This window comes from Chiloscyllium plagiosum, unplaced genomic scaffold (assembly GCF_037043375.1).
Source record: "Chiloscyllium plagiosum isolate Xiang-an unplaced genomic scaffold, Cpla_swu_hap1 HiC_scaffold_2, whole genome shotgun sequence".
Taxonomy (NCBI): domain Eukaryota; kingdom Metazoa; phylum Chordata; class Chondrichthyes; order Orectolobiformes; family Hemiscylliidae; genus Chiloscyllium; species Chiloscyllium plagiosum.
In genome coordinates this window covers 164570417-164582657 of record NW_028270140.1, presented here as the reverse complement: position 1 = coordinate 164582657, position 12241 = coordinate 164570417, and the positions used below count along the sequence as shown (strand labels likewise).

General features: G+C 44.6%; 1 protein-coding gene across 1 annotated transcript in view; it reads left to right on the top strand.

Annotated features, from left to right (window-relative positions):
• Nucleotides 1–12241, top strand: part of nup155 (nucleoporin 155) — a 206695-nt gene that overhangs the window by 183693 nt on the left and 10761 nt on the right. The window contains exons 30-31 of the mRNA XM_087975422.1: nucleotides 5175–5304; nucleotides 11287–11400. Coding sequence (XP_087831548.1) covers nucleotides 5175–5304; nucleotides 11287–11400 — 244 coding nt within the window. The remainder of the gene's footprint in view (nucleotides 1–5174; nucleotides 5305–11286; nucleotides 11401–12241) is intronic.

The following is a 12241-nucleotide window of genomic DNA, read 5'->3' as shown; positions in this document are numbered from 1 at the left end:
CAAATTTTAAGCCAGTGAGTTTAAATTCAGCATTGGGAAACTTTGAGAAAGAAACATTTGGGCCAAGTTAACTTGGAGTTTTGGAGGTGCAACAGATTGAGAAGATGGTGGTGTTCTTTTCTATTCACTCACTGGCTGGGTCAGAATTTCAAGCATGTCCCTAGTTGCCTTTGAGTAGTTGGTGGTAAACTGCCATCTTGAACCATAGCAGTTTGTGTGCTGTAGGTAGATCGACATTGTCGTTAGGGTTTGATTTATTATTATCTCATATACCACAGTACAGTGAAACGTTTCATTTTGTATGCAGTACAGGCAGATCATAATATACAAAAATCATAGAGTAGTCAAGGGGTGTGGTGCTGGAAAAGCACAATGGTCAGGCAACATCCGAGGAGCAGGAGAATCGACATTTCGAGCATAAGTCCTTCATCAGGAATGAGGCTTGTGGCCCAAGGGGGCTGTGAGATAAATGGAAGGGTGATGGGGCTGGGGTAGGGCGGGGAAGGTACCTGGGAATGTGATAGGTAGATGAAGGTGAGAGAGAAGGTGATAGGTCAGAGAGGAGGGTGGAGCAGATTGGTGGGAAGGAAGATGGATAGATCAAGAGAACGGTGCCAAGTTGGAAGGTTGGAACTGGGATACGATGGGGGGAGGGGAAATGAAGAAACTGGTGAAATCCACATTGATCCAATGTGCTTGTTGGGTCCAAGGTGGAAGAGAGGTGTAGGGTGGAGGTAAGGACCAGGGGAGTTCTGTTCTTATTGCGATTGGAGGGGTGGAGTTCATGGGCAGAGGTGCACGCAGTGGATGAGATGTGCTGGAGGACATAGTGAACCACGTGGGAGGGGAATTTGTGGTCTTTGAAGAAAGAGGCCATCTGGGATGTTCTGCGGTGGAATTCGCCATCCTGGGAACAGATGCAGCGGAGGCAGAGGAATAGGGGATAAGAGATATCATTTTTAGGGGAGTTAGGGTGGGAGGAGTTGTATTCAGGTAGCTATGAGAGTCGGTGGGTTTGTAGTAGGGTAGTAGTAAAACCCCATCACTCCATGGCCGAACACTTTAACTCTCCCTCCCATTCTGCCAAGAACATGCATGTTCTGGGTCCCCTCCACCACCAAACCCTGACCACCCAATGCCTGGAGGAAGAACACCTCATCTTCTGCATTCGGCCCTCCAGGCACACTGGATCAATGTGGATTTCATCAGTTTCCTCATTTCCCCTCCCCCCCCCCCACCTTATCCCAGATCCAGCCTTCCAACTCAGCATTGTCCACTTGAGCTGTCCTACCAGTCCATCTGCCTTCCCATCTATCCGTTCCACCCTCCTCTCCGACGTATCACGTTCACCCCCTACTTCATCTATCTATCACATTCCCAGCTACCTTCCCCCCAGCCCCACCATCCTCCCATTTATCTCTCAGCATCCCTAGCCCAAAAGTCTTGTTCCTGATCAACGGTTTATGCTCGAAACGTCGACTCTCCTGCTTTTCGGATGTTGCCTGACCCACTGTGCTTTTCCAGCTCCACTCTTTGACTCTGATCTCTAGCATCTGCAGTCCTCACTTTCTCCAGGTGTAGCCTCACCAGCACCCTGTGCAGCTGTAACATAAGCTCCCTGCTTTTAAACACAGTCCCTTAGGTTACAAGAGATTTTAAACTGTGGGAGGGATCTTTAATGGTGTTGGCTGCCTTTCTGTGGCAACGAGAAGTATAGATGGAGTCAATGGATGGAAGGTTGACTTGTCTGGGCAGTGTTCGCTGTTACCAGTCGTGGACGTACAGGGAGTAAAATAGGGGGCTGAGAGCGCATCCTTGGGGCGCTTCAGTGTTGACAGTTATTGTGGAGGGGGTACAGTTGCCTATCTTCACTGGTTGCGGTTTGTGGGTCGGAAAGCTGAGGTTCCAATTGCAGGGGGCATAGCAGAGACCTCGGTCTCAGTTTTGTGATTGGTCTGGAAGCGATTGTGGCATTGAAGGCAGAGCTGTAGTCATTGAGTATGACCCTGACGTGGATGGGCAGGGCTAATGACCTATTATGTCAAATCAAGGCAGGCTGGGAAGCTAGAGCTTATGTGGGCCATGACCAGCCTCTCAAAGCACTTCATGATTATGGAGGTCAGAGACCCTGGGCAGTAGTCATTAAGGCACATTGCATGTACTTTCTTTGATACAGGGATGATGCAGGTGGTGATTTCGCTTTGTAGGAGGGAGAGGTTGAAGATGTCAGTGAATACCTCCGCCAGTTAGTTTGCACAGGATCTAAGTGTCAGAACGCAAAATAGTACAGGCCCTTCGGCCCTCGACATTGTGTTGACCTTTTATCCTATAAGATCAAACTAACCTACTTACCCTTCATTTTACCATCATCCATGTGCTTACCCAAGAGTCGCTTAAATATCCCTAATGTCCTTAAGTATTGTTGAAGCTCCATTCATCCAGGCAAGTGGGGAGTATTCCAACACACTCCTGACTTGTGCCTTTACTCTGAGGAGGCAGGATGTGAGTTATTTGTTGCCAGGTTCCTTGACTCTGAACTGCTCCTGCAGTCACAACTTTTATATGGCTAGACCAGTTCAGTTTCTGGTCAGTAGTAACCTCCAGAATGTTGATAGTGGAAGGATTCACTGATGGCAACACTGTTGACTGTTAAAGCTTCATGCTTAGACCATCTCTTTGCCTGGCATTTTTATGGCTCAGATGTGACTTACTGCTTATCAGCCCAAGCCCTATATGTTGTCCAGTTCTTGCTGTGTTTAGACATGGTCTGCTTCAGAATCTGAGCAGTCATGAATGGCACTGAATATTGTGCAATCATCAGCGAACATCGCCATTTCTGACTCTATGATGGAGGAATGTCTTTGGTGATCAGCTGTAGATAGTTGGGGATGGGACATTACCCTGTGGATCTCCTGCAGAGGTGTCCGAGAGCTGAGATGACCTCCAATAACTACAACCATCTTTGTTTGAGCCAGGTATGATTCTAAACAGCAAAGAGCTTTCCCCTGTTCCAATTCATTCCAGTTTTGGTAGAACTCTTTGATGCGATACCTGATCAAATGCTACTTTTGATGTGAAGAGCAATCACCCACATCACATCTCCTGCGTTCTGCTCTTTTGTCTGTGTTTGGAGCAAGGCTATAATGATCGCTGAAATAAAAGCTGAAATGCTGGAGAAACTCAGCAGACCTGGCAGTATCTGTGGACAAAGAAATAAACTTAGCATTCGAGACCCATGACTCTTCAGAACCAAATCAAATCAGGTAGGAAGTGGCGCTGGAAGATGCCACCTCTCATTAGATTTGGGCATCGCAGATATGGTAAACATTTGTTTTCAGTTTATGATTGCCCTTAAAATGAGTGAATTGTTAAATGATTTCAGAGTCAACCACCTTGCTATGCATTTAAAATCATGAGTAGGTGAACAGATTTCCTTTCCTAAAGGATGTTTCTGAGCCAGATGCGTTTTTAAAACAATCACTATTACTGAGATCGAGGGCTTTCAATTCCAGATTTGCGCTTTGGTGGGGGAAGGGATTTGAAAATTAGCCTGGATTTCTGGGTTACTGGTCTAACAATCTCATTACCATGCCACTGTCGCCCCAAAATGACTACAAAATTGCTAAGTGCCTCATTTGACAACATGGATAGAAGCTTGGCTGTCTCTGAGAAAGCAGAGTGGCAATGAAAGGGTCCTTCTCAGGATGGCAGCTGGTGACAAGTGTTTCACAAGGGTCAGTGTTGGCACTGCACTTTCCACTTTATACATTAATGATCTAGATGAAAGAACTGAGGGCATTCTGCCTACATTTGCATGTGATACAAAGATAGGTGGAGGGGCAGGTAGTATTGGGGAGGCTGCAGAAGGATTTGAGTCAAAATTAAAGTGGGTGCTGGAAAAGCACAGCAGGTCAGACAGCATCAGAGAAGCAGGAAAATCGACGCAAAGGCCCTTCATCATAGACAAAACGTCTATTTTCCTGCTCTTCTGATGCTGCCTGACCTGCTGCGCTTTTCCAGCACCACTCTAATCTTGACTCTAATCCAATATCTGCAGTCCCCTTGCAGATGGATTTAGACAGTTTCAGAGAGTGGGTAAAGTGGCAGATGGAGTACAATGTGGGAAAGTGTGAGGTCATGCACTTTGATAGGAAAAATAGGAGCATAGACTATTTTCTAAATGGGGAGAAAATTCAGAAGTCTGAAGTGCAAAGAGATTTGGGAATTCTCGTCCAGGATTCTCTCAACGTAACCTTGCACTTTGAGTCAGTAGTTAGGAAGACAAATGCAATGATTGCATTTATCTTGAGAGGACTTGAATCTAAAAGCAGGGATGTATTTCTGGGGCTCTATAAGGTTCTGGTTAGACCACATTTGGAGTATTGTGCACAGTTTTGGGCCCCATATCTCAGGAAGGATGTACTGGCCCTGGAGTGTGTTCAGAGGAGGTTTGTAAGAAGGCTCCGAGGAATGAAAAGCTTAACATCTAAGGAATGTTTGAGGAAGCTGGATCTATACTCGGAGTTTAGAAAGATGAGGGGGGATCTAATTGAAACATGTAGAATATTGAATGCCCTAGACAGAATGGATGTTGGGAAGATGATTCCATTGGTAGGAGAGATTAGGACCCAAGGGCACAGCCTTAGAGTAAAGGGAAGACCTTTTAGAACGTAGATATGGAGAAACTTCTTCAGCCAGAGAGTGGTGAACCTATGGAATTCATTGCCACAGAAGGCTGAGGAGACCAGGTCATTTAGTATATTTAAGACTGAGATGTATAAGTTCTTGATTGTTAAGGGGATCAAGAGTGACAGGGAGAAAGCAGAAGAATGGAGTTGAGAAACTTATCAGCCATGATTGAATGGTGGAGCAGACTCGATGGGCTGAATGGCCTAATTTCTGCTCCTATGTCTTTTGTCTCACTTCCATTACTGACTGATGGGTGGCATCTGGTAGGCTAGGATAGGATTTCTCACCTAACTCGAGCAGGGTATTGTTGTGCAATTTGACACATTGATGCCAGTATTATAGCTCCATTAGAACAGCTTTGCTTGAGGTTTCTTCAGGGAATTGACCAATCACAATGCTAAGACTTTCCAGTTTGTTCAGTAGTGTGTATTTTGTGGGTTATTCAGTACTTTGATGGTAATGATTTCTTTCCCCCCTTAAATCAGCACCGAGATCTCACTACAGCAAAGGATCGAATACATATCTCGGGCCATCCTCAGTGCAAAAAGCTCCACTGCAACATCATCACAGGCTGCTGATGGCGAGTTTTTACATGAGCTCGAGGAGAAAATGGAGGTGAGTCACTCAGTGAAAGAAGACAAGGGTATGCTGCTGGGAAATCTTCCTGAAATGTGTCCAACAAATGGAGAAATTAGGTTTCGCTTGAGTCCTTCATGACCTGAGGACATCTGAAAGCACTTCACAACCAAGTTTTGCTGTTGTATGAAACCTAGCAGGTCTGGCAGCATCAGTGGAGAGAGACAGAATTAACATTTCAGGCTGTGATCTTTGATCATAACTGGAAAAAGTTAGCCACGTGACAATTTCAGAAACAAGCAAAGTGGGAGCAGTTGGAAACAAAATAAACATGTGAGAAGGGTCTGTGAAAGGCAGGAGTGATTAAATGACAGAACATTAGTGCAAGGGAAAAGAGAAGGTCATGGAGAGAAATGAAGAAATGAAAGATAGGACTAGAGGAAGAGAGTGGCATCATTAACAGCTGTCCCTCAAAAAAAACTGGAGATATTTGGATTTGAAATTTGAATCCAAAGCAAAGGCAAAATACAGATGACTCTGAAATAAAAACAGAACATACTAGAAAAATCAGCAGGACTGGCAGCATCAGTGGAGAAAAGCAGAGTTAATATTTGACTGTCGATCTGAAAAGTTTTAAGAAAAGTCATTGATCTGAAAAGGTCGGATTTGTTTCTGTCTCCACAGATGCTGCTAGTCCTGCTGAGTGTTTGCAATATTTTCTGTTACTGAACCTTGCAGGCCACAATCTGAGGCAGTGTTTCTTGAGCCCACTATGATTGCAGGAGGCTAACAACAGATCACAGGGAGTTGAGAATTGAAATAACAACAGGTGACTGGAAAGTAAGAGCCACCTTGACACTGAACAAAGGTGGTTCTACAAAATGGTCAACAAGCTTGTGTTTAGTCTCCCTCAGGTAGACAGAACTGCATTGTAAACAGTAAATTCAGCACACTATATTCAAACAAGTAAACTTGCATTGATGGTTTCTTTTAAATCAGTTGTGGAATATGGACTTTGCTGACTGGCAAGCATTTATTGCCTGCCTCTAGTTACCCTTGAGAAGGTGGTCGTGAGAGGCCTTCTTGAACTGTTACAGTCCATGTTCCCTGTAGATAGTGGGAGTCAGAAGGTGAGTTACTCGCCACACTATTCTTAGCCTCTGACCTGCCCATGTGGTCACAGTGTTTATGTGACAAGTCCAGTTCAGTTTCTGCTCAATAGTAACCCCTGGGATGTTGATAGTGGGGATTCAGTAATAGTAACACTGTTAGATAACATGTTGCTATGTTGTCCCTTATTGAAGATGGTCATTGCCTGGCGTTTATGTGGTGCAAATATTACTTGCCAAGTGTGTCTGGATATTGTCCAGATCTTGTTGCACTTGTGTGTAGACCACTTCACTATCTGTGGAGTTGTAAGTGGTGCTGAACGTCATGCAATCATTGGTGAACATCCCCACTTCTGACTTTATGATGGAGGGAAGGCCATTGAAGCAGCTGAAGATATTTAGGCCAAGGATATTACCCTGAAGAATTTGGAGTTCTTCTGGCATAGTTGCCTCAGTTCAAACAGCAATTGACTTGAGGGCTGCATTTGACTGAATGTGGCATCAAGTAAACCTGGGAAAACTACCCTACCATCCCTACCTTTGAGCCAAAAGACCCATGTTGAAGTTCCATCTGTTTCAGATATGTGCAATATCTGGAGCGATGTCCTGGAGCTGAGATGACTGACATCCAATAACCATATCTCTCTTCCTATGTGACAGATATGACTCCAACTAGTGGAGGATTTGCTCCCTGATTCCCACTGGCCCCAGTTTTCCTAAGGCTTTTCGCCACATTGAGTTGAATGTGGCCTTCATGTCAATGGCTGTCACTTTCATCTCACCTCTCATATTTGTCCATGTTTGAACAAAGGCTCTAATGAGGTCTGGAGGTGAGTGGCCTTGGTGGAACCCAAACTGGGAGCAGGTTATTTCCAAGCAAGTGCTGCTTGACAGCACTGTTGATGGCACCCTCCAACAGTTTACTGATGATCAGTATTGGACTGATGGGGCAGTAATTGTCTGGGTTGGGTTTGTTGTGTTTCTGGTATGGAGGACACAGGCTGGGGAGTTTTCCAATTTGGTAGTAGCCAGTGTTGTGACTGTGTACTGGAACAGCTTGACTCGGAGCGCAACAAATTCTGGAGCATAAGTCTTCAGCGTATTACCAGAATGTTGTCAGGGTACCGTAGCCTTTGCAGTGTCCAATACCTCCAAACGTTTCTTGGTAATATGTTGAGTGAATTGAACAGGCTGAAGACTGGCATCTGGGATGCTGGGGACCACGGAGTAGGCCAAGGTGAACCATCCACTTGGTTCTGATTGAAGATTGCTGCGAATGATTTGGCCTTATCTTTTGCACTGAAGTGCAGGGATGTATCATCACTTCTAATGGGAATGTCTTTGGACCCTCCTCCAGTGAGTTGTTTAATTGACCACCATTTGTAACACGATGTGACATGGACTGCAGAGCTTGGATCTGATCCATTGTTTGTGGGATTGCTTAACACATTTATCACTTGCTACTAATGATGTTTGGCATCTTCACCAGGTTACCACCTCATTTTCAGGTATGCCTGGTGCTGCTCCTGGCATGCCCTCCTGCACTCTCCATTGAACCAGGATTGATCCCCTGACTTGATTGTAATGGCTGATTGAGGGATATGCTGGGCTGTGAGGATCAGATTGTTATGGAGTATATTCTGCTGTTGATGGCTCTCAGCGCCTCATTCTTGAGTTGCAACATCTGTTCGAATTCTGTCCCAGTTTGAATTAGTGCAACACAACATACTGGAGGGCGTTCTCAATGTGAAGACAAGAAATGTTTCCAAAACTGTTCAGGATATAGCTGGCACATCAGTAAGGATGAGGAACAAAACCAGAAATTGCTGCAAAAACTTAGCAGGTCTGGCAGTAGCTGTTAGAAGAAAGCAAAGTTAACATTTTGAATCCACTGACTCATTTTCAGAGTTCTGATACCAGAGTTCTGAGTTTCACCAGCAGTTTCTGTTTTTGTTTCAGATCTCCAACATACACAATTCTTTATTTTATTTCATTAAGGATGAAGTCATTTTTCTCTACAAGTAATATTTGAGGTCAACAGGTTTGGAAGAGAAGAGAGTTGCTGAGGTGTTTGAAGAGATCTGGAGGTGATGTTTTTCGGAATATTAAAAGGGGGTAGTTTAAAACACGTCTGCCTTCCACATGATAACATTTCTTCTCTTTTGTTCTTCATTTTTTCCTACTCTGCTTGCTTGAACTCTGTTCCATCTCAAGTTTGTTTTTAAATTTATTTGTGGGACAAGGGTATTAATGGCTGAGCCAGCATTTATTGCCTGCCCATAGTAACATAGAACATTACAGCGCAGTACAGGCCCTTCAGCCCTCTATGTTGCCCTGACCTGTCATACCAATCTGAAGTCCAAAGATGTGCAGGTCAGGTGAATTGGCCATGCTAAATTGTCCGTAGTGTTAGGTAAGGGGTAAATGTAGGGGCATGGGTGGGTTGCGCTTCGGCGGGTTGGTGTGGACTTGTTGGGTCGAAGGGCCTGTTTCCACACTGTAATCTAATCTAATCTAATCTAACCTACACTATTCCATGTACGTCCATATGCTTGTCCAATGACAACTTAAATATACTTAAAGTTGGCAAATCTTCTACCGTTGCAGGCAAAGCAATCCATACCCTTACTACTCTTTGAGTAAAGAAACGACCTCTGACATCTGTCCTATATCTATCACCCCTCAATTTAAAGCTATGCCCCCTCGTGCTCACTGTCACCATACTTTGAAAAAGGCTCTCCCTGTCCACCCTATCTAACCCTCTGATTATCTTATATGTCTCTGTTAAGTCACCTCTCAACCTTCTTCTCTCTAATGAAAACAGCCTCAAGTCCCTCAGCCTTTCCTCGTAAGACCTTCCCTCCATACCAGGCAACATCCTAGTAAATCTCCTCTGCACCCTTTCCAAAGCTTCCACATCCTTCTTATAATGCGGTGACCAGAACTGTACACAATACTCCAAATGCGGCCGCACCAGAGTTTTGTACAGCTGTAGCATAACCTCATGGTTCTGGAACTCGATCCCTCTATTAATAAAAGCTAAAACACTGTATGCCTTCTTAACAACCCTGTCAACCTAGGTGGCAACTTTCAAGGATCTGTGTACCTGGACACCGAGATCTCTCTGCTCATGTAAACTACCAAGAATCTTACCATTAGCCCAGTACTTTGCATTCCGGTTACTCCGACCAAAGTGAATCACCTCACACTTGTCCACATTAAACTCCATTTGCCACCTCTCAGCCCAGCTCTGCAGCTTATCTATGTCTCTCTGTAACCTACAACATCCTTCGTCACTATCCACAACTCCACCGACCTTAGTGTCATCTGCAAATTTACTACCCCACCCTTCTACGTCCTCATCCAGGTCGTTTATAAAAATGACGAACAGCAGTGGACCCAACACCGACCCTTGCGGTACACCACTGGTAACTGGACTCCAGGATGAACATTTCCCATCAACCACCACCCTCTGCCTTCTTTCAGCAAGCCAATTACTGATCCAAACTGCTATATCTCCCACAATCTCATTCCTCCGCATTTTATACAATAGCCGACTGTGGGGAACCTTATCGAAAGCCTTGCTGAAATCCATATAAACCACATCAACCGGTTTACTCTCATCTACCTGTTTGGTCACCTTCTCAAAGAACTCAATAAGGTTTGTGAGGCACAACCTACCCTTCACAAATCCGTGCTGACTATGCCTAATCAAATTATTCTTTTCTAGATGATTATAAATCCTATTTCTTATAACCTTTTCCAGCACTTTACCAACAGCTGAATTAAGGCTCACTGGTCTATAATTACCAGGATTGTCTCTACTCCCCTTCTTGAACAGGGGACCCACATTTGCTATCCTCCAGTCTTAGAACATAGAACAATACAGCACAGAACAGGCCCTTCGGCCCACGATGTTGTGCCGAACTTCTAACCTAGATTAAGTACCCATCCATGTACCTATCCAAATGCCGCTTAAAGGTCGCCAATGATTCCGACTCTACCACTCCCACGGGCAGCGCATTCCATGCCCCCACCACTCTCTGGGTAAAGAACCCACCCCTGACATCTCCCCTATACCTTCCACCCTTCACCTTAAATTTATGTCCCCTTGTAACACTCTGTTGTACCCGGGGAAAAAGTTTCTGACTGTCTACTCTATCTATTCCTCTTCTGGCACTATTCCTGCAGTTACCTTTGATGAGGTGATTGTGAGCAGCCACCTTTAAACTGCTGCAGTCCACATGCTGTGGGTTGACCTACAATGCTGTTAGGGAGAGAATTCCAGGATTTTGACCCAGTGACAGTGAAGGAACAGCATTATATATTTCCTAGTCGAGATGGTGAGTGGCTTGCAGGCAAACTTGTAGATGCTGGCATTCCCATGTTTCTGTTTCCCTTGTCCTTCTAGGTGGAAGTGGTCGTGGATTTCTCAAGTGCTGTCCAAGGATTCTTTGCAAGTTTCTGCAGTGCACCTTGTACAGAATATTGCTGCTATTGAACATCAATGGGGGAGGGAGTAGATGTTTGTACATCTGGTGCCAATGAAACTTTCCTTCCCCTTTTAGCATTCCAAAGACCAATACCTCCAGATCTCTTCAAACACGTCATTGTTCTGAATGGTATCAAGTTTTTTGAGCGGCACACATCCAAGCAGGTGGGGAGTAAACAATCCCATGCCTGACTTATGCTTTGTAGATCAGCAGAAGGTTTGCCCCCGCTACACTGATAATGGTTTCGACGAAAGGTAATCAACCTGAAGTTGTAACTATTTTGTCTCCATAGTGCTGCCTCATCTGCTGACTATTTCCAGCATTTTCTGATCTTAATTCAGATTTATTGCGTACTCAAGAATTTTGCTTTTGTAAAAATGTTCCTGACTAACTATCCCTCTGTCCTTCACCCTCAACAGGTGGCCAGGATCCAGCTGCAGATTCAGGACACTTTAACACGCAATTATTCTCAACATCCCTCTGTGCAGGAAGCAATCTCCCAACTTGATGTGGAGCTCATGGATATCACCAAGGTAAGTGTATGAGTCTACCTCTGATAGGAAAAGACTACTCTAGGGAACACCAAATCACAGACCACTTGCACTGCCTTGTCCAAGATTCAGAATCTATTTCAAATTCTCAATGGAATTCATATAACTTTAAACTGTTGCATGGCTGACAAGTGAGTTTTACAACTGCAACGCCAGTGCTTCCTTTGTGTGCAGCAGGGAGATATATTCCCCGTCACTGTTGTCTGGAAGTATCGGAAGAAGATCTATCCCTTGTCACTGGTTCCTATGAGTAGAGTCATGCAACACGGAAACAGACCCTTTGGTCTAACTCATCCACGACGACCAAGTTTCCCAAACTAAACTAGTTCCAGTTGCCTGCATTTGGCCCGGATACCTGTAAACCCTTTTATGTACCTGTCCGAATGTCTTTTAAGTGTTGTAACTGTACCTACAACTACCACTTTGTCTGACAATTTGTACCACATACGAGCTTCCCTCTGTGTGAAAATGTTGCCTCAAAGATCCTCCTTAAATCTTTCTCCTCTCACCTTAAAAATATGCACCCTAGTTTTGAAATCACCCATCCCAGGGAAAAGACTTTTGCTATTCACCTTATCTAAGCCCCTAATGATTTTATAAACCTCTACAAGGTTATCCCTCAGCATCCTCTGCTCCAGTGAAAAAGATCCCTGCCTATCCAGCCTCTCCTTATAATTCAAACCCTCCAGTCCCAGCAACATCCTGGGAAATCTTTTCTGAACCCTCTCCAATTTAATAATATCCTTCCTATAGCAGGATAACCAGAACTGTACACAGTACTCCAAAAGTGGCCTCACCAATGACCTATACAACCTCAACATGA